This window comes from Toxorhynchites rutilus, chromosome 3 (assembly GCF_029784135.1).
Source record: "Toxorhynchites rutilus septentrionalis strain SRP chromosome 3, ASM2978413v1, whole genome shotgun sequence".
Taxonomy (NCBI): domain Eukaryota; kingdom Metazoa; phylum Arthropoda; class Insecta; order Diptera; family Culicidae; genus Toxorhynchites; species Toxorhynchites rutilus.
In genome coordinates, this window is record NC_073746.1 from 307,158,510 (window position 1) to 307,186,481 (window position 27,972).

Below are 27,972 nucleotides of genomic sequence, written 5' to 3' on the forward strand. Positions count from 1 at the left end.
AGCACTTGAAGACATCATCACACATGCTATCGTCAAGATACCAGTCGATATGCTTAAAAGAGTAACTCCAAATTGACCAATTGCGCTACCTGTTCAATCAACAATGGTGTGCGTGTTTTCTATCGTTTCCACCGGCTTCGTTCAGCAGGAAACATAGGGCGCTTGCAGCGTGCATATGTATTAGTGATCTGTTGGGCAGGCAAAAGTGATCGCTCCATAGGAATTATATGGAGCGACAAGATTGAGCTTTGTTTAAATAATTATTTTAGCGAAATAGTTATAAAGATTACGCGCTAATCTATATGAATAACATGCGAATATATGTTTCTTCACATAAAAATATTTACTTTTAGCGTCAAAGCCATACACACGGGGAAAAATAGAAATTTCTGTTTTGGCCATGATTCATATCAATGGAAGCAGATTGATTATTCAAAAATTTTCACAGAAATAGTGCAAACTGCACATTGCGATTGTATAGCCGGATTAGGTGAAGTGTGCTCCCATTTAGGTTTTAAGCTTTTTGCTGGTCTCGTGAAAGAATAAACTATAATGAATATTCGTGTGCAGATATCCTTAATCGGCGGCTAGTTCCGCCAAAAAAGCAGTTGATTATGTTGAAATTAAGGACATTTTCAGCCTGAAATATCAACCAACTCTCAGATATGATTTCCGAGTACCCGAATGCTCTGCGGAGAAGCTAAATACGTTTATAAGAAAATTTATCGGAAACGGAAAAAATCCATCGATTGACCAATTCATGGAAATACAAGGAAGCATTCAAACGTGAGCTCGAGACTCTGTGACTTTGATCTAGGTGCGAAAATGTTGATAATCCTTTTTCTGCCAATTTTTCGATTCCAATCTAATGGGAGAGTCGCTCAATGAACATCGCGAAATAGGTGCTAGTAAACTAAATAATATGCGTTACACAAAAACTCTTGTTCATAAAATAGCTTGCCTAACTGTTTCACAAAGTTCATGTTAGCTCTATGCACTATTAGAATGACCGTAACTCTATTTAAATCATCTACAAGAACGCCGATTGATAAAAATCCGCTTCTGCTGCATAGACACTACGAATGTAAACAAGCGAATGTGTGCCCAACACATGCTCTGCATGTATGTGTAGCAAGAGCCCTATTGAACCTCAAATATCATTTTTACGCAAGGCAGCGCCTTAGAAGTTGTGATCGCTTCATACATAGCTGACTGCATATGCCCTGTCGCCCTTGGACATGCAGAAAAGTGTTTGAATGACAGCGGGTTCAGATGAAAGGTTTGAGCCCGGTAGTCATTACTGCTTATTTCTCAGTGTTGTGTTGTGTTGCGTGCGGGTTGTGTGGTGCAGTGTAAGGATAATAAGGGCATTACCTTCGATGATTCATCATCCTCATCTTGAATTGTTAAATAATAAAAAACCCGATTTTTTTCTGATATTGTCTACCTATGAACAGTTTGAACAGGCGGACTTCTTCTTGAATGGCGTTAACGTTCCCTGTGGAACTTTTGCCGTCTCAACGTATGCGTTAACTAGCGTCATTCATTAATACTTGAGATTTTTTAAGCCAAATAACACGCCTTGAATGTAATCCGAGGGGCCAGCTCTAGAATACGCGTGACCACAGTGCAAGTCGAAGGAAATTTCTCTGACGAAAAATCCTCCCGGCCAGAACGGGAATCGAACCCGAACACCCGGCATGATAATGTGAGACGCTAACCACTCGGCCACGGGTGCACGTGAACAGGCGGACGAGACGCCAATTTCAAATTGGACTTCACGTAAGAACCATCTGAAACGTAGTGACCAACATTTATATGAAATAATCTTAAAAAGGGTTGATTTTTAACCCCCAATGATGAACGTTATATTTGTAACAATTTTTCTTTGTTTGTTCTGTAAATTAAAATCCAAACGTCTCACCTTTTATCATTATATCCTTAAATTTGAGTTTTTTTGGATCGATAAATTTGACTTTTCATTAGAGAACAAGAACATAGACTTGATAATAAGATTTGGTTGAAGGGGTGACACCCAAGCCACCCGCCCCGGGTGTCACCCAGTCACGATACGCCACTGCTTCTAATCAACTGTCGGTGTGTAAACGTCAGTTGTAAAAGTCGCTTAAGGGGCATCCATAAAGTACGTCAAGTATATAAGGGAAGGAAGGGATTAGGTAAATCGTGACGTAGGGAAAAGGGGGTTTATGTTTTGTGACGTCACATGGAGAATTTAAAAAAAAAATTAATTAAAAAATTGTTTTCTTTTTTAATTACTTCTTGTTTTAGTGTCGAACTGAAACGTTTACAGTATATCAACCTATTATAAATAAAACAATATTTCCGGGAAATTGATTTTTTTCGAAAATATCTGTGTAAACAAGATTTCAATCCAATGGGGTGTACACACTCCCCAAGGTACCTGTTTATGATTTGCAGGTGACGGATAGAAAAGACACTCTCACTGTCTCCCTGTCTCATACAAAAACATGTTGATATGAAACAGTGGTGACAAAGAAATCATTTATTCGTTTATTTAGGTTGTGCAATTGAGACGTTCGACAGTGAAGTGAAGTGGATAGGATGGATGAAAACGAATTATTCCGTTCACTGTATAACGCAATCGTTGAAGCGTACCGGGGAACAGAACAAATATGTGTACCAGACTGACACTGTTAAGTTTTGGAATAAAACGAAGAACAAGTTCCCAAAAAACGTGGGTAAAAAATCCGAATGTTTAGCGTTGCGAAATTTGTACACCACGTCTTATTTTGTTCACAGAACATGCTGTCCACCATTGAGGAACTATCTGAGTACCGTTCTGACGAAGAGATTTTTGCCACTTCGCTACCAAAAACCAAAAACCAACCAATGAGCTTTCTTAGAGTATTAATGAAAATGACACCAGCATAATACCTAGGTTACTCTTGAAACCCATTGTGCTGAAAAAAGTGGCGGAAAATTTCCCGTCCCTCATTTGTGTTAGAAAACTATTTGAGAAACCCAAAAGAAAATGGTTATGATGAATGTTTTTCTATGGAATTTCGAACAACCGAGGAAGAAAATTTTCAACGGTAATATCAACCGTATAGAATCATACAGAGAAAACAATCTGTCTATGGTTCAATCTTTGGTTTGTGTGAATCTGGTTTTGCTTTTAAAATCCCGAAAAAACTTATATGTATTACCAAGAACTTATCATTTTTGGAAATGATTTAAAATGGTTCTTCCTCTTTCTCTATCTTTCGGAATAATCCTTGAAAAGATGTCAGTGCTTCCACAATGGGACCATCAATGACATATTCATCAGACCCAAGAAATTTATAGAGCTTTTCGTGAATAAAGGAGCCATCACTTTGAAGCAGCTTCTCTACTATCTCTAACGACAAATAATGCAGATCACTTCCAAGCATTCCAAGCAAGATTGCGCAATGCTTGTTGGAGTTTTCTAATGTGAACTAAACTCTAAACGAAACCGGGGAAATATCCATGTGCCGTTCATACCACATGATAACACTGTAAATGTTTATGTATGCGTCAAAAATCAGCGAGGTCATCCAAAATACCGTGATTATGGGGTCAAGGATGCTACTCGTAAAGTACAAAATTATAGTGGAGCTCGATCAACCCTGGTTATAGCCCGATTGAGAGCCCTGTAACTTCTGGTTATCCCCAAAGCTGTAACTAATAATATCATGGAAAGGATTTAGACACACTTTTAGATATTTAGAGAGCTTTGACTACCGTTTTAGAAGACATTTTAAACAAAGTATTTGGTATGCTTCAAACCTTTCCATATAAATTGTTTCCTCTTACAATGAGTTCATTTTGAACGTAATCTTTTCCGCATCAGTCGATCACTTGAACTCGATTACCAACAAAGGCATCCAATGATCTCAGAGGTAGCGCACTCGGTGTCTCAGATGAGGTAGCATTCCTACTCTGAACACCACTCTAACAAACGGCTGAGTGGCTTGCTGTTTCATATACTCAGGATGTTCTTACCTGGAACAAGAAGAAAAAATTGCATGAGTAATAGTCTATAACCAGGTAGACATAACTTCACAGTGTTAGTGTATTTACGGGTAAATATATCCCAATGGTGGGTACAGTAGGGTATTCAAAGTTTCGTCATATAAGCAAGTCTCCATTACAAATAGCTCATAAAGTATCGTACTAATCATTCGACTAGTTGACCCCAGTGGCCTCAACCGTAGTTTATTCATAATTATTTGATTGAAAAAAATGGCACATCGCATTCCGACAATAATCAATGGGAAGGCGTCCATCGTTAGCATTCCATCGGTTACAAAACCTAGTCGTAAGACCTTTGGGTTGACCAAACCTCTCAATGTGGCGCTTCCAACTCCAGCGGACCTTCAAAAGTCCGACGAATTATACGAAACGTTGAGGTCACGCAATTCGATGGAGAATTATGCAGAGCTGAGCCATCGTGAGACAGTGCTGGCTAAAATTGACGCACTGGTTGAGCAGTGGGTGCACGACTTGTCGATTTCGAGAGGTATGGCTTCTGACCAAGCGAGGAATCTTGGGGGACGAATATACCCCTTTGGTTCGTATCGACTGGGTGTTCACGATAAGGGTTCCGATATGGACTTACTGTGTGTCGTTCCACGCAACATTGCCCGTACAGACTTCTTCAGTTCTTTTCTGCATCTTCTCAAAACACACCCGGAGGCAACTAGTTGTCTAGCAGTGCAAGAAGCCTATGTGCCTGTAATAAAAACAAAGTTTGACGGGTTGGATATAGACCTACTGTTCGCGCGCTTGACTCTTGCGCGAATTCCCCGTGATCTCAACCTACGCGAAGGGATGCAGCTCAAAAATTTGGATGAACAATCAGTGCGAAGTGTGAATGGCTACAAGATAAACGAGGAGTTGTTGGATCTTGTGCCCAACGTCGAAACCTTCCAACTGGCTCTACGAGCTATCAAACTGTGGGCAAAACCTAACGGAGTCTACTCAAATGTACTAGGGTATTTCGGAGGAGTATCCTGTGCTATACTCGTGGCAAGGGTCTGCCAATTATATCCCAATGCGGCTGCAGCTACAATCGTGAATAAATTCTTTCTAATATACTCCAACTGGAACTGGCCCCAGCCAGTCCTGCTGAACAAACCCGACGATCTCAAACTCGGGTTTCCGGAATGGAACTCCAATCCACGTGCCGGACAACATTTAATGCCGATCATCACTCCAGTCTATCCACAACAGAACTCCGTATACAATGTGTCTCAATCGACAATCACAATTATCAGAGAGGCGCTCATGCAAGGGTTCAAGGTAACCGAGAATATCATGGTAGACAAGGCTAGCTGGAGTGATCTGTTCAGAGGCCCTAGCTTTTTCATGAAATATCAGCACTTTTTGGTGGTGATGGCGAGTTCGACGAACCCCAGCGACCAACTGATGTGGTGCGGACTCGTGCAATCCAGACTTAGGCATCTAACATTGAATTTAGAATACAATCGACTCGTTCGATTGTCACAGGTCCACACCAAGTGCTACGAAGAAGACGAGCAAAATTGTGCAGAACGGATGAAGGACAAGGAAGCTGGTGTGATGTCCGATATTTGTACGATATTTGATATTTGTATCTGGTTCGTAGGGCTGAAGTTTGAAAAACACCTCAATATCCATCCGGATCTAACAGAAGCCATTTATGATTTTACCAATGGAGTGTACAACAATAATATATATAGAGACGGATGTCAAGTTGAGGTGCGACAAATTAAGCAGAATCAACTGGCCGAATATCTCGACAAACAGTTGCTACGAAAAGAATTTTCGAGATATTCCGATGATCAATCGGTGTCATCTTCAACTGGAGAAAGCAGCGAAATATCTGGAAAGCGGTCTCCAAATGAAGAACTTCGTGGACACACTACTAAGAAGCAAAGGACTATTTCGGGTGCCAGTCGATAGGAACACCCTATCGAGAACACAGTACAATAGTACTTTTTTCAAAATAAATACACCAACATGCAATTATTGTACAAGTTGATCAATAAAGATTAGTAGCCAATAATGAAAACAAAAGCTGCATTCTATTATTTTGATGTTCAGATTCCACAGCCCCAATCTTTTTTCAGGTAATAATCGTCTTCCATTCGGAAGCTTGGAACCGAATTGTTGCAATTTTGCTTCCGTATTTGCTTTGTTTAGTGGTATGTATTGTCCGTAAAAAATAGATAATAGCCGTCACACAATACAAAATATATCATGCTTTGTCAACTTTTTGAATACTCTTATTCACCGCGCTTGTGTCAAATTAGGTATCGGCAATTATTCAAAACATATAAATAAAATTCTCTGTTTCTCTGTGCTGAGTGCTGTTCTGCCGTTCTACGCATAGTTGTCCCATGTTCCAAAATCAGCAACTGAGAAAAACGAAATCAAAGTTTTCTCGCATATTTGTCTACCAAAAGCTTTAAGCATTTCAATTGAGCAATACACCGGGTTTTCTATAAGCACTATACTATTGTTTAATGAAATGTGATGAAATCCCCTCACTGAATCTATTAAGCTTTATTACGGGTTTAAAAATTCATGGTGGGTGTGTTATGCCTAGAATATCAACATGGGACAATTGAACTTGATGTTGTTTTTTGATATACTGGGAACAAGCAATATTTTTTTGTGTTTTTTCGAAACATTATGCATAGAAACATCGTTTTATGAAGAAATGAGTGATCTGCAACACCTTTGCAGAAAATAAATCTCATTTTTATTAGGCATTCGCTAACAAGGTGTACACGTGTTCTGTTAAACTTTTTCCTATTTGTTTGAGAATTAGTTCGTTCTTCCAAACCAGAAAAGAGTGCATTAGGCCTGCTGAAAGTGTGACATGAAATTCTTGTACTTGAACCGACTTATTTGATATTGATCTACAAAAAAAATACATGGTGGGACAATTGAACTTGATGTTGTTTTTTTAAAAATTGGGAATAAACTATATGTTTTTTGTGTTTTTCCGTAAGATTATGCATAAAAACAACGTTTTATGAAGAAAAGTGAAAATCGTCAAAAAGTAACACGGGCGTAACTTTGCGTAGAACGACAGTGTTCACCTTTAAAATACCCAATAAAACGCAATATTCTGAAGAAAGCCAAAATTATGAATGGATCAATATGATGACAATTCTAATTTTTTCATTAAAAAATGGTGATTCGTGAAACCGGATAAACCATGATCATTTTTTGGACAAACCATGATCAGAGATGGTCAAGCCATGATTATAATTTCTCTTTCAGGAAAATCGTTAAAAAACATAAAAATATGAATAATTTCAACGCCTTATGGTATTATCAGCAACTCGAGATATGGAGTTTTTCAACAAACCCAAACGTATTGATTATACGTGATTTCCATGAAGAAAAATCGATTTCAAATTACTAATAGTTGCGTGCAAATACCCTAAATTGGACAAACCAAAATCATTTACCCTACCACTGCGAATAAAGCGTGCGTAAATCGCTCCCTCGAAATTCAAACGCAGCGCTCGTTCGAACGGACAGTGTGGAGAGAGGAGATATTGCAACTTATCTCCACCCGTTTATACCTTATTGGGTTCGAATGAGCAATAGGAATCGTGAATTGTTTAGATAATGTTCGTTTAAGGTGAAGGTGGAAGGTAGCCAGTAGTATAGGTAAAACCACGTGTAAAAATGGGGTAATAGTGTTTGTGAGAGAAGAGCAAATCACTTATCAGACTGTTTGGCGCTTCATTGACACAAGTCTTTGAATACATTTGAAAAAAAAATAACAATCAATACTAAAGTTAAAAATGTCGATAAAGAATAAACTTTCTCCGTACAATTACCGGCACCTGGTGGGGAGCCCATCCCGAAGATCTTATAATGTTGTATCGAACAACTATTCTCTCAGTGATGGAGTATGGCAGTTTCTGTTTTCAAACAGCTGCCAAAACACACCTCATTAAACTCGAGCGAATTCAGTATCTTTGTCTCCGTATCGCGTTGGGATGTATGCCCTCAACGCATACCATGAGTCTCGAGGTTTTGGCAGGCCTACTCCCACTAAAAGATCGTTTCAATTTATTATCTCTTCGGTTCCTCATCCGGTGTAAGGTTATGAACCCATTGGTGATCGGAAATTTTGAGCAGCTGATCGAGCTAAATTTTCATTCTGGATTCATGAGCTCATATCATGAATTCGTCTCCATGCAGGTTGATCCTTCTTCGTATATTCCCAACCGTGTTTGTTTTCCTGACTACATCAATTCCTCTGTGCATTTTGATCTGTCCATGAAGCAGGATATCCATGGAATTCCAGATTATCATCGATCGGGGATCGTTCCTACGATTTTCGAAGCAAAGTATGGGCGTGTCAATTGTGATAATATGTACTTTACTGATGGGTCCTCTATGAATGAGTCCACAGGATTTGGAGTGTTCAACAATTTTTTTAGCACCTCACACAGTCTTCAGTATCCTTGCTCAGTGTATATTGCTGAATTGGCAGCAATACACTGGGCGCTGGACAGCGTCGCCTCACGACCTGTTGAACACTATTACATTGTAACGGATAGTCTGAGCTCTGTCGAAGCTATCCATTCAGTGAGGCCGGAAAAGCACTCGCCGTACTTCCTTGAGAGAATACGAGAAATTTTGAGTGCTTTATCCAGACGCTGTTATGTCATTACCTTTGTCTGGGTCCCTTCACATTGCTCAATTCCGGGTAATGAGAGGGCTGACTCATTAGCAAAGGTAGGTGCAATTGAAGGTGAAATTTATCAGCGTCAAATCGCTTTCAATGAATTTTATTCTTTAGTTCGTAAAAATACCATCGTTAACTGGCAACGCAAATGGAACGAAGATGAATTGGGCCGGTGGCTCCACTCAATTATCCCTAAGGTTAGCCTCAATCCGTGGTTCAAAAGTCTGGACTTGAGTCGGGACTTTATTCGCACCTTCTCTCGACTCATGTCCAATCACTGTTCGTTAGACGCGCTGCTTTTTCGTTTTAATCTTGCCGACAGCAATCTCTGCGGTTGTGGCCATGGTTACCACGACATCGAACACGTTGTTTGGTCGTGCGAGTTGTATCTTGTCGCCAGATCGAATTTAGAAAACTCCCTTCGGGCTGGAGGAAAGCAGTCCAATGTGCCGGTGAGAGATGTGTTGGCTCGGTTAGACCTTGATTACATGTCCCAAATATATGTTTTCCTTAAAGCTATCGATCTTCGAGTGTGATTGTTCATACATCCTTTTCCCCTCCTTTTCGTCCTTCGCGAGCTATCGGTTCCCTTCCTACTAACATTAGAATAAGTTAAATTGTAAACACATATTAAATGTAAGGATAGTTTTAAGAATTGAGTGTGAAGTGTCAGTGTGAATGAGAATGTGAATGTGAATGTGAATGTGAATGTGAATGTGAATGTGAATGTGAGTGCGAGTGTAAACACACATCTCCTTACATCCCATCCTTTTCCTAATGAAAATGTGTCACCCTTCTAAACTCGAGTCGACCGCGAGTAATCGGTTTCCTATTTCATTAACCATAGAATTAAGGAAACAACATGTTGATATATGCTAGTTGAAATATAGTTAAGAGTTTGGCTCCATTAAACTTATGTAACTGAGCCTGTAAAAATAATCGGATTAATAAAAAAAAAAAAAAAAAAATACTAAAGTAAAATGTATGAACGATATGGTCCGATGAACAATTGCAAATATAAATATATATAGAAGGTGCATTTGCATATGTAGTAAAATTCTGATTGTACATGAGCGTAACATGAGCAAGTTTATAACACATGCGAATTGGGGCTCTTTTGGTGCAAGATCTTCCGCATAGTAACTCGATGTTGATAATTCCTTAATATTTTACTTCGTTGACCGTATTGTTTTCACATATTCACGTTGGGGAGCCTTAACCTTTCTCTTCGTTGGCCGAGGCATTTCGATTGAATGTAATACTTTTCCGTTTACTGTTTTTGAAAGCATAGGCAGCCATAGTTTGGTTGATATTACTTGATGGGAAGTGTACGAAAACGATAATTTTCTTCACACTGTTTCGCAAAATTACTGATTTTCGGCGAGGGGTGAGGGACAGAGAGGGAAGAAATGAGCGTCATTGTGGCAGCCATTTGTGACTAGCTTCCACCTTCACCTTAAATAAACAATTCACGATTCTTATACTCCTTCTCGTTCCAACTAGCAAGCAGTTTGTAGTCTCTCCTAATGCTGATGTCACTCAAAACGGTTTTGCTCCATACAAAGTTCAAGAGCAAAATCACTTCGGAGGATCGAAAAAAATCTTTTTTGAAAACAAACACTCAATGATGCGACAGAGAGCTTTTTGTCGCGTTTTTAACATTCTGTCCGTGCCACGGACTACTCTTCGAAGGGATCCCACGCCTTAACACGACACACGACAATTTTCAACAGATGGCACCACTCAAAAATGAACAAGATTCATTTCGAGAGGTTCATCTGTCACTAGCTTATGTGTGAAGTTTTATGACATTTCGTTTATTTGTTCATAAACTACAGTTGTTTAAGTGTCACTACCTGAGCATTCGTATAGAAAATAGAAAAAGAGGAATATCATATTTTGATCAAACCTTGTTTTTGATGGGAAAAACTCCTGAACAATCAACGCAGTGGTTGACGAAATGTTATTCCACTTCTGCTTCTTCGAGAAAAACAGTTTAGCGGTGGTTTAGTGAATTTTAAATGGGCCGTACAAGCACCGCAGATGCACCTCGCTCTGGAAGGCCAAAAGAGCCTACGAATCCAGAAATCGTAAAATAAGTGCATCGATTCATTATGAACAATCATAAAGTAAAGTTACGCGAGTTAGTTGAGGCCGTGGGCATTTCAAAAGAACGAGTGGGATACATTTTACACGACAAAGCTATCCGCGCGTTTGCTGACCGCCGACTAAAAACAGCGGCACTTTGATGATTCAACAGCCGGTTTGATGTTGTTGAAGCGTTATCGAGTGGACTTCTTCCGACGTTTTGTGACAATGGATGAAACATGGATCCAACACCACACTCCTGAGTCCAACAGTCAATCTACAGAGTGGCTTACAAGTCACAAAAGCCGGCCAAAGCGGCCAAAAGACCAACAGTCGGCCGGGAAGGTTTTACCATCCGTTTTTTTCGGGATGCGCATGGCATAATCTTCATCGATTATCTGTAGAAGGGAAAAACAGTTACCGGAGATATTATGCAGTGTTATTGAACAAACTGAACGACGAAATAAAGAAAAAAATGACCCCATATGGCGAAGAAAGAAGTTCTGTACCATCACAACAACGCACCGTCGCACCATACTTAAAAGCGATGGCTAAATTGGACCCATTACGATTCCAATTGGTTGCTCACCCACCATATTCTCCAGACATAGCCCCCAGCAACTACTATATGTTGCCAAACCTCAAGCGGTGACTCCAGGGAAAGAGATTCACATCGAATGAGGAAGTTATCGCAGAAACTGATGAATATTTCGAAGCATAGACGTTTCGTACTACATAAAGTGAATTGATATAGCAAGTGTATTGTCCACGAAGGAAACTACGTTGAGGAATGAGAACAGCATGCATACTTTTCAGCGCATGTAGTACAATTGAATAGTTTGTTTGAGAAACCCCATAAGTCCATTAGTCGCACTTGCGAGAAAACAATAAAAAACTGTTATTCTCAAAATTTTGACAGGGTCCTCCAATTTCTTGGTATGAGGTTTGATTAGACAATTATTAGACATATTATTGGGACCTCTACTTCATCAATATAACAGGTTGAGCTCAAAATATAACGCTCCAAAGTTGGTGGACTTGAGGGGTTTCTCAAACAAACGAGAAATCAGCGGTATATTTAGCGGTTTTGAAGCGATTCAATTGAATTTTATGTACTTTTAATGTTTATAATGCTCATACCAAGTAAGAATAAGGGCTGTTTTAAAGTTATGTTCAGCATTAAAGGAGGTTGGGGTAAGGGGGGTCGGATAATTATCATTTGGTTAATTCTAAACACATACGGAATACAAAGATACGTTGTGGAGGGAGATAGAGAATGTCTTAAAAAGCTTTTTGCGTTACTGATACATGAGAAGTACATAGTACTATGGGGCGTGGCCTGTCACTCAGCTTCATGTTCTTCGAGCACTTCAACAATTCTTGATTGAGGGCATATGGATCTACTATGCCTTTGCGAAGCATTCAATCGTGCATTGTGTAACAGGCCAAGGACAACGATACGCTTATTGGACTATCGAACAAATTTCCAACCCGAAAAAGATGTTAGACAGAGGCGAGCAGGGTTGCCAACTATAATTTAAAAAAATCAGGAAGAATGAAAATAAATATCAGGATAAATCAGGATAGCTGTCCGAAAAGTTAATGTTGATTTTTGGGAAAACAAAAACATGATTTTCAATCAAAGCATTATTTCTGTTAGTTCTGTTTAGTTCTGTTTCCCAATCTTTCGCCATCTTTCGTACAGCTTAAATATTCTATCCTCCCAGAAAACGTTTGCTTCCTCGTCGAAAACTGCTGCGAGCCATACAAGTGAGAAACAGGTTGCTTGGTAGTAGCTTATAATACAGAGTCCATTCCAAATTCCACCAGAAACGGAGTATATCTTTTTTCGTGCGAAGACCAAATATGTAAAAGAATCAATAAGCATGGTATAAATGCTAGCATAAGCGGAAATGCTAGTGTTTCGCCTGACCTTTTGATCGTTTATTTGATCGTTATAACCTATAACATCACTGTAGACAATTGCAGAGAAATATAACATTTTCACTGAATTCATCGTCCATGCTTTGGAATGAATCTTTACTCAATAAATCAGGAAAGCATATCAGCAGTGGGAAACTTGTTGAATTTTTCCTAATTTTTATGATATACGGTTATAGATATATTTACCATAGTCCCATAATCAAAGTTGATTCTCCTTCGAATCAGACGAACAAATTACATATAAAATCTATTATATTGACTGTGGATTTAAATTTTTTCCATGACTCACACATACTGGTAAGCATTTGTATAATATACATGGTACAGCAATATAAGATTAATACGAGCGAGCGAAACAAAAGACAAATAAGCTTTCCGCATACTTTTCCACATACACGGCCCAGACCGAGATAGATATTGTTCCCCTTCATGCGCTCTTTTTTACTCTTAGAAAAGATTCCCAACTTCATTTTATAATCAGGTGCAATATTATCACGTATTTGCTGAACAACTGCCGAAGCATCATTAGCCATGTGGATAGCGTGGTCGTGTAAAATAGCTTTGCATTCCAGCCGACCCTTGGTTCGATCCCCATTGAAGTCGTATGGACTTTTTTTTGGCACAATCCCAAATGAAATGAGAAAACAGAAAGAGATGTCTGCTCGCATACATACAAACCATTTTTAAGCTTTTAAAACAGCTCATTAATTTGACTCACGATCGATCGCTTAGTAAACGAACGCGCAACCAATGTGGCTACGAAGACCCCTGACTGACAGGTTTTGTTGAGAAAGCAAAACAAAAAAGCAGATTTTCTCTGGGTAACGTGCGACCAGACTCAATGCACTAGTAATTTTTCCTGTTGCAGAAAGACGTAGAGATTTTCATTGGAAGTTACAAGAGCTATGAAAAATGTGAAAAGGAGTAGCCGAAATCTTTCAATCAACACATGTTAGCAGTATCTGACAACTAACTGAAAACGTTGATTTCCAAACTGACAAATTTCTGCGACGAAGTTTCGGACATGGATATTTGAAGGCCGCAGAAATTTTCCTCGACGATGCCAGTTATTAGACTGCATTGGAAGTGTTACAGTTCATAGTGAAATATTAAATCTTTTAAAATTTTACAGTGAGTTTGAAGTTGTTACTAACGATTTGCGTTTCTTTGGCACCTAGTTAAAGAATACACGAGCTAAATGGGATCGACATGTGGTTTCAACAAGACGGTGCCACATGCCACACAGCACACGAAATGATGGACCTATTTCGCAATGAATTTGGTGAGCAATTCATCTCTAGTGTTAGACCAGGCCACCAAGATCGTGCGATTTGACATCCTTGGACTGTTTTTGTGAGGGTATGCCAAATCTCTTGTTAAAGCAGATAAATCAGCATCAATTCAACAAGCACTTGAAGACATCATCACACATGCTATCGTCAAGATACCAGTCGATATGCTTAAAAGAGTAACTCCAAATTGACCAATTGCGCTACCTGTTCAATCAACAATGGTGTGCGTGTTTTCTATCGTTTCCACCGGCTTCGTTCAGCAGGAAACATTGAACCTCAAATATCATTTTTACGCAAGGCAGCGCCTTAGAAGTAGTGATCGCTTCATACATAGCTGACTGCATATGCCCTGTCGCCCTTGGAGATGCAGAAAAGTGTTTGAATGACAGCGGGTTCAGATGAAAGGTTTGAGCCCGGTAGTCATTACTGCTTATTTCTCAGTGTTGTGTTGTGTTGCGTGCGGGTTGTGTGGTGCAGTGTAAGGATAATAAGGGCATAAATTACCTTCGATGATTCATCATCCTCATCTTGAATTGTTAAATAATAAAAAAAACCCGATTTTTTTCTGATATTGTCTACCTATGAACAGTTTGAACAGGCGGACTTCTTCTTGAATGGCGTTAACGTTCCCTGTGGAACTTTTGCCGTGTCAACGTTTGCGTTAACTAGCGTCATTCATTAATACTTGAGATTTTTTAAGCCAAATAACACGCCTTGAATGTAATCCGAGGGGCCAGCTCTAGAATACGCGTGACCACAGTGCAAGTCGAAGGAAATTTCTCTGACGAAAAATCCTCCCGGCCAGAACGGGAATCGAACCCGAACACCCGGCATGATAATGTGAGACGCTAACCACTCGGCCACGGGTGCACGTGAACAGGCGGACGAGACGCCAATTTCAAATTGGACTTCACGTAAGAACCATCTGAAACGTAGTGACCAACATTTATATGAAATAATCTTAAAAAGGGTTGATTTTTAACCCCCAATGATGAACGTTATATTTGTAACAATTTTTCTTTGTTTGTTCTGTAAATTAAAATCCAAACGTCTCACCTTTTATCATTATATCCTTACATTTGAGTTTTTTGGATCGATAAATTTGACTTTTCATTAGAGAACAAGATCATAGACTTGATAATAAAACGTCAGTTGTAAAAGTCGCTTAAGGGGCATCCATAAAGTACGTCAAGTATATAAGGGAAGGAAGGGATTAGGTAAATCGTGACGTAGGGAAAAGGGGGTTTATGTTTTGTGACGTCACATGGAGAATTTAAAAAAAAAATTAATTAAAAAATTGTTTTCTTTTTTAATTACTTCTTGTTTTAGTGTCGAACTGAAACGTTTACAGTATATCAACATATTATAAATAAAACAATATTTCCGGGAAATTGATTTTTTTCGAAAATATCTGTGTAAACAAGATTTCAATCCAATGGGGTGTACACACTCCCCAAGGTACCTGTTTATGATTTGCAGGTGACGGATAGAAAAGACACTCTCACTGTCTCCCTGTCTCATACAAAAACATGTTGATATGAAACAGTGGTGACAAAGAAATCATTTATTCGTTTATTCAGGTTGTGCAATTGAGACGTTCGACAGTGAAGTGAAGTGGATAGGATGGATGAAAACGAATTATTCCGTTCACTGTATAACGCAATCGTTGAAGCGTACCGGGGAACAGAACAAATATGTGTACCAGACTGACACTGTTAAGTTTTGGAATAAAACGAAGAACAAGTTCCCAAAAAACGTGGGTAAAAAATCCGAATGTTTAGCGTTGCGAAATTTGTACACCACGCCTTATTTTGTTCACAGAACATGCTGTCCACCATTGAGGAACTATCTGAGTACCGTTCTGACGAAGAGATTTTTGCCACTTCGCTACCAAAAACCAAAAACCAACCAATGAGCATTCTTAGAGTATTAATGAAAATGACACCAGCATAATACCTAGGTTACTCTTGAAACCCATTGTGCTGAAAAAAGTGGCGGAAAATTTCCCGTCCCTCATTTGTGTTAGAAAACTATTTGAGAAACCCAAAAGAAAATGGTTATGATGAATGTTTTTCTATGGAATTTCGAACAACCGAGGAAGAAAATTTTCAACGGTAATTTCAACCGTATAGAATCATACAAAGAAAACAATCTGTCTATGGTTCAATCTTTGGTTTGTGTGAATCTGATTTTGCTTTTAAAATCCCGAAAAAACTTATATGTATTACCAAGAACTTATCATTTTTGGAAATGATTTAAAATGGTTCTTCCTCTTTCTCTATCTTTCGGAATAATCCTTGAAAAGATGTCAGTGCTTCCACAATGGGACCATCAATGACATATTCATCAGACCCAAGAAATTTATAGAGCTTTTCGTGAATAAAGGAGGCATCACTTTGAAGCAGCTTCTCTACTATCTCTAACGACAAAGAATGCAGATCACTTCCAAGCATTCCAAGCAAGATTGCGCAATGCTTGTTGGAGTTTTCTAATGTGAACTAAACTCTAAACGAAACCGGGGAAATATCCATGTGCCGTTCATACCACATGATAACACTGTAAATGTTTATGTATGCGTCAAAAATCAGCGAGATCATCCAAAATACCGTGACCCCATAGGTCAAGGATGCTACTCGTAAAGTACAAAATTATAGTGGTGCTCGATCAACCCTGGTTATAGCCCGATTGAGAGCCCTGTAACTTCTGGTTATTCCCAAAGCTGTAACTAATAATATCATGGAAAGGATTTAGACACACTTTTAGATATTTAGAGAGCTTTGACTACCGTTTTAGAAGACATTTTAAACAAAGTATTTGGTATGCTTCAAACCTTTCCATATAAATTGTTTCCTCTTACAATGAGTTCATTTTGAACGTAATCTTTTCCGCATCAGTCGATCACTTGAACTCGATTACCAACAAAGGCATCCAATGATCTCAGAGGTAGCGCACTCGGTGTCTCAGATGAGGTAGCATTCCTACTCTGAACACCACTCTAACAAACGGCTGAGTGGCTTGCTGTTTCATATACTCAGGATGTTCTTACCTGGAACAAGAAGAAAAAATTGCATGAGTAATAGTCTATAACCAGGTAGACATAACTTCACAGTGTTAGTGTATTTACGGGTAAATATATCCCAATGGTGGGTACAGTAGGGTATTCAAAGTTTCGTCATATAAGCAAGTCTCCATTACAAATAGCTCATAAAGTATCGTACTAATCATTCGACTAGTTGACCCCAGTGGCCTCAACCGTAGTTTATTCATAATTATTTGATTGAAAAAAATGGCACATCGCATTCCGACAATAATCAATGGGAAGGCGTCCATCGTTAGCATTCCATCGGTTACAAAACCTAGTCGTAAGACCTTTGGGTTGACCAAACCTCTCAATGTGGCGCTTCCAACTCCAGCGGACCTTCAAAAGTCCGACGAATTATACGAAACGTTGAGGTCACGCAATTCGATGGAGAATTATGCAGAGCTGAGCCATCGTGAGACAGTGCTGGCTAAAATTGACGCACTGGTTGAGCAGTGGGTGCACGACTTGTCGATTTCGAGAGGTATGGCTTCTGACCAAGCGAGGAATCTTGGGGGACGAATATACCCCTTTGGTTCGTATCGACTGGGTGTTCACGATAAGGGTTCCGATATGGACTTACTGTGTGTCGTTCCACGCAACATTGCCCGTACAGACTTCTTCAGTTCTTTTCTGCATCTTCTCAAAACACACCCGGAGGCAACTAGTTGTCTAACAGTGCAAGAAGCTTATGTGCCTGTAATAAAAACAAAGTTTGACGGGTTGGATATAGACCTACTGTTCGCGCGCTTGGCTCTTGCGCGAATTCCCCGTGATCTCAACCTACGCGAAGGGATGCAGCTCAAAAATTTGGATGAACAATCAGTGCGAAGTGTGAATGGCTACAAGATAAACGAGGAGTTGTTGGATCTTGTGCCCAACGTCGAAACCTTCCAACTGGCTCTACGAGCTATCAAACTGTGGGCAAAACCTAACGGAGTCTACTCAAATATACTAGGGTATTTCGGAGGAGTATCCTGTGCTATACTCGTGGCAAGGGTCTGCCAATTATATCCCAATGCGGCTGCAGCTACAATCGTGAATAAATTCTTTCTAATATACTCCAACTGGAACTGGCCCCAGCCAGTCCTGCTGAACAAACCCGACGATCTCAAACTCGGGTTTCCGGAATGGAACTCCAATCCACGTGCTGGACAACATTTAATGCCAATCATCACTCCAGTCTATCCACAACAGAACTCCGTATACAATGTGTCTCAATCGACAATCACAATTATCAGAGAGGCGCTCATGCAAGGGTTCAAGGTAACCGAGAATATCATGGTAGACAAGGCTAGCTGGAGTGATCTGTTCAGAGGCCCTAGCTTTTTCATGAAATATCAGCACTTTTTGGTGGTGATGGCGAGTTCGACGAACCCCAGCGACCAACTGATGTGGTGCGGACTCGTGCAATCCAGACTCGTGCAATGGCGTTTTAGAAGACATTTTAAACAAAGTATTTGGTATGCTTCAAACCTTTCCATATAAATTGTTTCCTCTTACAATGAGTTCATTTTGAACGTAATCTTTTCCGCATCAGTCGATCACTTGAACTCGATTACCAACAAAGGCATCCAATGATCTCAGAGGTAGCGCACTCGGTGTCTCAGATGAGGTAGCATTCCTACTCTGAACACCACTCTAACAAACGGCTGAGTGGCTTGCTGTTTCATATACTCAGGATGTTCTTACCTGGAACAAGAAGAAAAAATTGCATGAGTAATAGTCTATAACCAGGTAGACATAACTTCACAGTGTTAGTGTATTTACGGGTAAATATATCCCAATGGTGGGTACAGTAGGGTATTCAAAGTTTCGTCATATAAGCAAGTCTCCATTACAAATAGCTCATAAAGTATCGTACTAATCATTCGACTAGTTGACCCCAGTGGCCTCAACCGTAGTTTATTCATAATTATTTGATTGAAAAAAATGGCACATCGCATTCCGACAATAATCAATGGGAAGGCGTCCATCGTTAGCATTCCATCGGTTACAAAACCTAGTCGTAAGACCTTTGGGTTGACCAAACCTCTCAATGTGGCGCTTCCAACTCCAGCGGACCTTCAAAAGTCCGACGAATTATACGAAACGTTGAGGTCACGCAATTCGATGGAGAATTATGCAGAGCTGAGCCATCGTGAGACAGTGCTGGCTAAAATTGACGCACTGGTTGAGCAGTGGGTGCACGACTTGTCGATTTCGAGAGGTATGGCTTCTGACCAAGCGAGGAATCTTGGGGGACGAATATACCCCTTTGGTTCGTATCGACTGGGTGTTCACGATAAGGGTTCCGATATGGACTTACTGTGTGTCGTTCCACGCAACATTGCCCGTACAGACTTCTTCAGTTCTTTTCTGCATCTTCTCAAAACACACCCGGAGGCAACTAGTTGTCTAGCAGTGCAAGAAGCTTATGTGCCTGTAATAAAAACAAAGTTTGACGGGTTGGATATAGACCTACTGTTCGCGCGCTTGGCTCTTGCGCGAATTCCCCGTGATCTCAACCTACGCGAAGGGATGCAGCTCAAAAATTTGGATGAACAATCAGTGCGAAGTGTGAATGGCTACAAGATAAACGAGGAGTTGTTGGATCTTGTGCCCAACGTCGAAACCTTCCAACTGGCTCTACGAGCTATCAAACTGTGGGCAAAACCTAACGGAGTCTACTCAAATATACTAGGGTATTTCGGAGGAGTATCCTGTGCTATACTCGTGGCAAGGGTCTGCCAATTATATCCCAATGCGGCTGCAGCTACAATCGTGAATAAATTCTTTCTAATATACTCCAACTGGAACTGGCCCCAGCCAGTCCTGCTGAACAAACCCGACGATCTCAAACTCGGGTTTCCGGAATGGAACTCCAATCCACGTGCTGGACAACATTTAATGCCAATCATCACTCCAGTCTATCCACAACAGAACTCCGTATACAATGTGTCTCAATCGACAATCACAATTATCAGAGAGGCGCTCATGCAAGGGTTCAAGGTAACCGAGAATATCATGGTAGACAAGGCTAGCTGGAGTGATCTGTTCAGAGGCCCTAGCTTTTTCATGAAATATCAGCACTTTTTGGTGGTGATGGCGAGTTCGACGAACCCCAGCGACCAACTGATGTGGTGCGGACTCGTGCAATCCAGACTTAGGCATCTAACATTGAATTTAGAATACAATCGACTCGTTCGATTGTCACAGGTCCACACCAAGTGCTACGAAGAAGACGAGCAAAATTGTGCAGAACGGATGAAGGACAAGGAAGCTGGTGTGATGTCCGATATTTGTACTATCTGGTTCGTAGGGCTGAAGTTTGAAAAACACCTCAATATCCATCCGGATCTAACAGAAGCCATTTATGATTTTACCAATGGAGTGTACAACAATAATATATATAGAGACGGATGTCAAGTTGAGGTGCGACAAATTAAGCAGAATCAACTGGCCGAATATCTCGACAAACAGTTGCTACGAAAAGAATTTTCGAGATATTCCGATGATCAATCGGTGTCATCTTCAACTGGAGAAAGCAGCGAAATATCTGGAAAGCGGTCTCCAAATGAAGAACTTCGTGGACACACTACTAAGAAGCAAAGGACTATTTCGGGTGCCAGTCGATAGGAACACCCTATCGAGAACACAGTACAATAGTACTTTTTTCAAAATAAATACACCAACATGCAATTATTGTACAAGTTGATCAATAAAGATTAGTAGCCAATAATGAAAACAAAAGCTGCATTCTATTATTTTGATGTTCAGATTCCACAGCCCCAATCTTTTTTCAGGTAATAATCGTCTTCCATTCGGAAGCTTGGAACCGAATTGTTGCAATTTTGCTTCCGTATTTGCTTTCTTTAGTGGTATGTATTGTCCGTAAAAAATAGATAATAGCCGTCACACAATACAAAATATATCATGCTTTGTCAACTTTTTGAATACTCTTATTCACCGCGCTTGTGTCAAATTAGGTATCGGCAATTATTCAAAACATATAAATAAAATTCTCTGTTTCTCTGTGCTGAGTGCTGTTCTGCCGTTCTACGCATAGTTGTCCCATGTTCCAAAATCAGCAACTGAGAAAAACGAAATCAAAGTTTTCTCGCATATTTGTCTACCAAAAGCTTTAAGCATTTCATTTTAGCAATACACCGGGTTTTCTATAAGCACTATACTATTGTTTAATGAAATGTGATGAGATTCCCTCACTGAATCTATTAAGCTTTATTACGGGTTTGAAAATTCATGGTGGGTGTGTTATGCCTAGAATATCAACATGGGACAATTGAACTTGATGTTGTTTTTTGATATACTGGGAACAAGCAATATTTTTTTGTGTTTTTTCGAAACATTATGCATAGAAACATCGTTTTATGAAGAAATGAGTGATCTGCAACACCTTTGCAGAAAATAAATCTCATTGTTATTAGGCATTCGCTAACAAGGTGTACACGTGTTCTGTTAAACTTTTTCCTATTTGTTTGAAAATTAGTTCGTTCTTCCAAACCAGAAAAGAGTGCATTAGGCCTGCTGAAAGTGTGACATGAAATTCTTGTACTTGAACCGACTTATTTGATATGGATCTACAAAAAAATACATGGTAGGACAATTGAACTTGATGTTGTTTTTTAAAAGTTGGGAATAAACTATATGTTTTTTGTGTTTTTCCGTAAGATTATGCATAAAAACAACGTTTTATGAAGAAAAGTGAAAAACGTCAAAAAGTAACACGGGCGTAACTTTGCGTAGAACGACAGTGTTCACCTTTAAAATACCCAATAAAAGGCAATATTCTGAAGAAAGCCAAAATTATGAGTGGATCAATATGATGACAATTGGAATTTTTTCATTAAAAAATGGTGATTCGTGAAACCGGATAAACCATGATCATTTTTTGGACAAACCATGATCAGAGGTGGTCAATAATTTCTCTTTCAGGAAAATCGTTAAAAAACATAAATATATGAATAATTTCAAAAAAATAACAATCAATACTAAAGTAAAATGTATGAACGATATGTTCCGATGAACAATTGCAAATATAAATATATATAGAAGGTGCATTTGCATATGTAGTAAAATTCTGATTATACATGAGCGTAACATGAGCAAATTTATAACACATGCGAATTGGGGCTCTTTTGGTACAAGATCTTCCGCATAGTAACTCGATGTTGATAATTCCTTAATATTTTCCTTCGTTGACCGTATTGTTTTCACATATTCACGTTGGGGAGCCTTAACCCTTCTCTTCGTTGGCCGAGGCATTTCGATTGAATGTAATACTTTTCCGTTTACTGTTTTTGAAAGCATAGGCAGCCATGGTTTGGTTGATATTACTTGATGGGAAGTGTACGAAAACGATCATTTTCTTCACACTGTTTCGCAAAATTACTGATTTTTGGGCGAGGGGTGAGGGAAGGAGAGGGAAGAAATGAGCGTCATTGTGGCAGCCATTTGTGGCTAGCTTCCACCTTCACTTTAAATAAACTCCTTCTCGTTCCAACTAGCAAGCAGTTTGTAGTCTCTCCTAATGCTGATGTCACTCAAAACGGTTTTGCTCCATACAAAGTTCAAGAGCAAAATCACTTCGGAGGATCGAAAAAAATCTTTTTTGAAAACAAACACTCAATGATGCGACAGAGAGCTTTTTGTCGCGTTTTTAACATTCTGTCCGCGCCACGGACTACTCTTCGAAGGGATCCCACGCCTTAACAGGTGCAGTGGACTGATAAGAAACTCTGTTAACTCTTTTTGAGTCTTGCAAAAGGCTATTGTTTTTGGTGGATAGAAAACTAGCTGCCCCCTTTCGTTCATTTATTGGTGACGTTTTACCAGGACTGAGATGAGATGCTGTGTCGGTGACCGGTATTTATACTGCTAGATTTATTTTAAGAGTTCTAATAAAATCATAAAAATTAACAGCAACTTTAGTGACAGATACATCATCTCTTTCACCTATGCCAATAAATGTTTGAAAGATCACTAATAGTAGTATAACATGACAGTATTTTTTTTCTTTATACTCAAAATACGGTACAAATTGATAAAAATACGGGACAATGAAAAATGGTCGAAAATACAGTACTGCCCCTTAAATAACGGCAAGTTTGGTCAGCCTAGAATAAAGTGAATAATTACGAAGCAACGACAAGGGGACGGTTTAGGACCACCTTTTGTTTCGAAAACTAGTTTTCTTTGGTCGCCATAGTGGAAAGATTAGCCGCATGGATTGAAGAAAAATTGTTTTTGAAAATGCAGAATTCATCTTCAATCATAAGTTTATTCAAACTCATGCGGTACCTTTAGTATTTTTAAGAAAAAAATGGAGTGTTTAATTTTTTTTTAATTGGTCATTTACGCACGAAAAGTCGTGTGGGTAAAAGCGACTTAAATTGAATAAAATGATGTAGTTTTTATATTGAAATGAAAAACTTTATTTCATTGTTTTTAGCCCAATGGGATTTTTCCTATCATCGTTTTCCTAAAACGTAGTAAAAAGACCTTACTGTACTACATGGGCTGGAAGGTCACGACAATTTTCAACAGATGGCATCACTCAAAAATGAACAAGATTCATTTCGAGAGGTTCATCTGTCACTAGCTTATGTGTGAAGTTTTATGACATTTCGTTTATTTGTTCATAAACTACAGTTGTTTAAGTGTCACTACCTGAGCATTCGTATAGAAAATAGAAAAAGAGGAATATCGTATTTTGATCAAACTTTGTTTTTGATGGGAAAAACTCCTGAACAATCAATGCAGTGGTTGACGAAATGTTATTCCGCTTTGCTTCTTCGAGAAAAACAGTTTAGCGGTGGTTTAGTGAATTTTAAATGGGCCGTACAAGCACCGCAGAAGCACCTCGCTCTGGAAGGCCAAAAGAGCCTACGAATCCAGAAATCGTAAAATAAGTGCATCGATTCATTATGAACAATCATAAAGTAAAGTTACGCGAGTTAGTTGAGGCCGTGGGCATTTCAAAAGAACGAGTGGGATACATTTTACACGACAAAGCTATCCGCGCGTTTGCTGACCGCCGACTAAAAACAGCGGCACTTTGATGATTCAACAGCCGGTTTGATGTTGTTGAAGCGTTATCGAGTGGACTTCTTCCGACGTTTTGTGACAATGGATGAAACATGGATCCAACACCACACTCCTGAGTCCAACAGTCAATCTACAGAGTGGCTTACAAGTCACAAAAGCCGGCCAAAGCGGCCAAAAGACCAACAGTCGGCCGGGAAGGTTTTACCATCCGTTTTTTTCGGGATGCGCATGGCATAATCTTCATCGATTATCTGTAGAAGGGAAAAACAGTTACCGGAGATATTATGCAGTGTTATTGAACAAACTGAACGACGAAATAAAGAAAAAAATGACCCCATATGGCGAAGAAAGAAGTTCTGTACCATCACAACAACGCACCGTCGCACCATACTTAAAAGCGATGGCTAAATTGGACCAATTACGATTCCAATTGGTTGCTCACCCACCATATTCTCCAGACATAGCCCCCAGCAACTACTATATGTTGCCAAACCTCAAGCGGTGACTCCAGGGAAAGAGATTCACATCGAATGAGGAAGTTATCGCAGAAACTGATGAATATTTCGAAGCATAGACGTTTCGTACTACATAAAGTGAATCGATATAGCAAGTGTATTGCTCACGAAGGAAACTACGTTGAGGAATGAGAACAGCATGTATACTTTTCAGCGCATGTAGTACAATTGAATAGTTTGTTTGAGAAACCCCATAAGTCCATTTGTCGCACTTGCGAGAAAACAATAAAAAATTGTTATTCTCAAAATTTTGATGGGGTCCTCCAATTTCTTGGTATGAGGTTTGATTAGACAATTATTAGACATACTATTGGGACCTCTACTTCATCAATATAACAGGTTGAGCTCAAAATATAACGCTCCAAAGTTGGTGGACTTGAGGGGTTTCTCAAACAAACGAGAAATCAGCGGTATATTTAGCGGTTTTGAAGCGATTCAATTGAATTTTATGTACTTTTAATGTTTATAATGCTCATACCAAGTAAGAATAAGGGCTGTTTTAAAGTTATGTTCAGCATTAAAGGAGGTTGGGGTAAGGGGGGGTCGGATAATTATCATTTGGTTAATTCTAAACACATACGGAATACAAAGATACGTTGTGGAGGGAGATAGAGAATGTCTTAAAAAGCTTTTTGCGTTACTGATACATGAGAAGTACATAGTACTATGGGGCGTGGCCTGTCACTCAGCTTCATGTTCTTCGAGCACTTCAACAATTCTTGATTGAGGGCATATGGATCTACTATGCCTTTGCGAAGCATTCAATCGTGCATTGTGTAACAGGCCAAGGACAACGATACGCTTATTGGACTATCGAACAAATTTCCAACCCGAAAAAGATGTTAGACAGAGGCGAGCAGGGTTGCCAACTATAATTTTAAAAAATCAGGAAGAATGAAAATAAATATCAGGATAAATCAGGATAGCTGTCCGAAAAGTTAATGTTGATTTTTGGGAAAACAAAAACATGATTTTCAATCAAAGCATTATTTCTGTTAGTTCTGTTTAGTTCTGTTTCCCAATCTTTCGCCATCTTTCGCACAGCTTAAATATTCTATCCTCCCAGAAAACGTTTGCTTCCTCGTCGAAAACTGCTGCGAGCCATACAAGTGAGAAACAGGTTGCTTGGTAGTAGCTTATAATACAGAGTCCATTCCAAATTCCACCAGAAACGGAGTATATCTTTTTTCGTGCGAAGACCAAATATGTAAAAGAATCAATAAGCATGGTATAAATGCTAGCATAAGCGGAAATGCTAGTGTTTCGCCTGATCTTTTGATCGTTTATATTTTTTTCGAAAAACTCGTAACATCACTATAGACAATTGCAGAGAAATCAATATTAACATTTTCACTGAATTCATCGTCCATGCTTTGGAATGAATCGTTACTCAATAAATGAGGAAAGCATATCAGCAGTGGGAAACTTGTTGAATTTTTCCTAATTTTTATGATATTTAGTACGGTTATAGATATATTTACCATAGTCTGAAACGTATTCCTACATTAATAACTCTGGGGATATATCTATACATTATTCTCAATAAAACAATGTTGTTCCTCAATCTTGTTGTAATTTCATAAATTCGTCAGACAATCTGGTTTCATGAAATTTTCTAGCACTGTTTTGGAAAGCCATGAAACAATTGAAGGTAGAGAAAAAAAGGTAAGTACAGCTTTGCGTCTAGAAATATTAACTTAATGTAAGGTATTCACAAGTGCGAACCGGAGATCATGACAAAAAACTTTGACATGGAAACCAGTATATTTATTACGAATAATGTAAAGAGTACAAAAATCAGGATCATTTCAGAAAAATCAGGATAAATTGAGTGTTCGTCAGGATATCAGGGAGCGTGCTAAAAAGTCTGGAAAATCCTGAAAAATAAGGAAGGTTGGCATCTTTGTTGGCGAGATTCAAACCTTCCCCTCCCTATTTTTGTATGCCATTGATTCTTGCTTTTTTTATGACTTTGTATTCTGCTGTCCGTCGAACACCACACTTGAATTTCGGGGTCTCGTCCGGGTGACAATCCGAATCAGAAGCCACACTTAAATTTCGGGGTCTCGTCCGAGTCGCAATCCATTCCGATAAGGCTGAGTTGCGCATGCTTTTCACGACTTTTTTTTTCAGTAAATAATGAATGGAATTGTATATCTATCGCAGTACCACCCGTGGTGATAATTGGAAACATGGACTTATGGGGTTTATCAAACAAACGACCATTTGAAACGCCAATAAAAAGGGGTTCGTAGGACTAACTTTTTCTGAAATTTTGATAGTCGATGTGGGTACCCTCAAGGAGTTGAAATCTGCCAAAAAGTCATTTTTGATAAAATTGGGGCTTATGGGGTTTCTCAAACAAACGATTCAATTAAACTCTGAAATCGACAAAATAAATATTTTATCTATTGACTTTAACAATTCAGGAAATCGATTTAGGGTATTGCATTAACACTTTCGTTAGTGTCCCCCTACATATGGAATATGGAAGAGCCTAATGCAGTGGAAGTTTGATCGCCAATGTGCAGAATCTCGGTAGCAGGGATGTCAGGTGATTTTTTTAAATGTCTTCACATGGTACGAAAAAATGTCTTCAAATGTCTTCACTAAAATTCATAACTTGCTTTTGAACAATGTTTGATAACTTATTCAATGTTTATTCTAATTGGTATTGTTATATGGCATTAAACTTGAGGTTTGGAAGATTATTTCAATATATTTAAACAAAGATTATATTGCGCAACAACGAACTAAATCTTTTGGGTTTAGAAATTATAATTGGCTTGATAAACCGTTGATTGAGTGAATATACCTCCAGTTCTTCCAGAAAAACGGAACTGTTATAACTCAATTTGTTTATTTCAGCTTTGAAGTTTTGATTGTACCTCAAACCGTATCCATAAAACTAATTATTAGAACAGTATGTAAAACGGTATGGAAAACGTTTGAAACGTGGTCCTTTGGAAGATCTAGGTAAATCTATTGTATAGCATAGCAAATCATGCGAATTCTTGAGCGTGAAACAACAGCCCTACTTCTTTTGACTACATTTTCAGCCAATAGTATGAATTTCATGGAAATCTCTCGAAACCCCACTTAAGCTTTCATACTGGAATGTCTTCACATATTTCATAATGTCTTCAAAATGTCTTCACAAAATCAAATGTCTTCACGGTAAGTCAAATGTCTTCAAACCCGGCATCTCTGCTCGGTAGACATCTTTCGAAATTGACGAATTTACGTTAGATTTGCAACCAGATGGAGCAGCGAGTAAAATGATGATGTTTTGTTTTTTTGGTATGG

The 27,972-nt window shown here is 39.0% G+C and overlaps 4 protein-coding genes across 8 annotated transcripts in view; 3 read left to right on the forward strand and 1 right to left on the reverse strand.

Moving 5' to 3' along the window:
* LOC129780572 (uncharacterized) overlaps window positions 1–27,972 on the reverse strand; it is a 266,066-nt gene that overhangs the window by 188,203 nt on the left and 49,891 nt on the right. The window lies entirely within an intron of this gene.
* LOC129774413 (poly(A) polymerase type 3-like) lies at window positions 4,246–5,946 on the forward strand. The gene has a single exon (XM_055778148.1). It carries the CDS (start codon window positions 4,246–4,248, stop codon window positions 5,944–5,946), a length of 1,701 nt encoding a protein of 566 aa, XP_055634123.1.
* LOC129774414 (poly(A) polymerase type 3-like) lies at window positions 17,312–18,592 on the forward strand. The gene has a single exon (XM_055778149.1). The coding sequence runs from the start codon at window positions 17,312–17,314 to the stop codon at window positions 18,590–18,592; it is 1,281 nt and encodes a 426-aa protein (XP_055634124.1).
* On the forward strand, window positions 19,037–20,722 carry LOC129774415 (poly(A) polymerase type 3-like). The gene has a single exon (XM_055778150.1). The coding sequence runs from the start codon at window positions 19,037–19,039 to the stop codon at window positions 20,720–20,722; it is 1,686 nt and encodes a 561-aa protein (XP_055634125.1).

Excerpts from the sequence above, each read along its gene's own strand:
- LOC129774413 (XM_055778148.1), top strand. The coding sequence starts at position 4,246 with ATGGCACATCGCATTCCGACAATAATCAATGGGAAGGCGTCCATCGTT.
- LOC129774414 (XM_055778149.1), top strand. The coding sequence starts at position 17,312 with ATGGCACATCGCATTCCGACAATAATCAATGGGAAGGCGTCCATCGTT.
- LOC129774415 (XM_055778150.1), top strand. The coding sequence starts at position 19,037 with ATGGCACATCGCATTCCGACAATAATCAATGGGAAGGCGTCCATCGTT.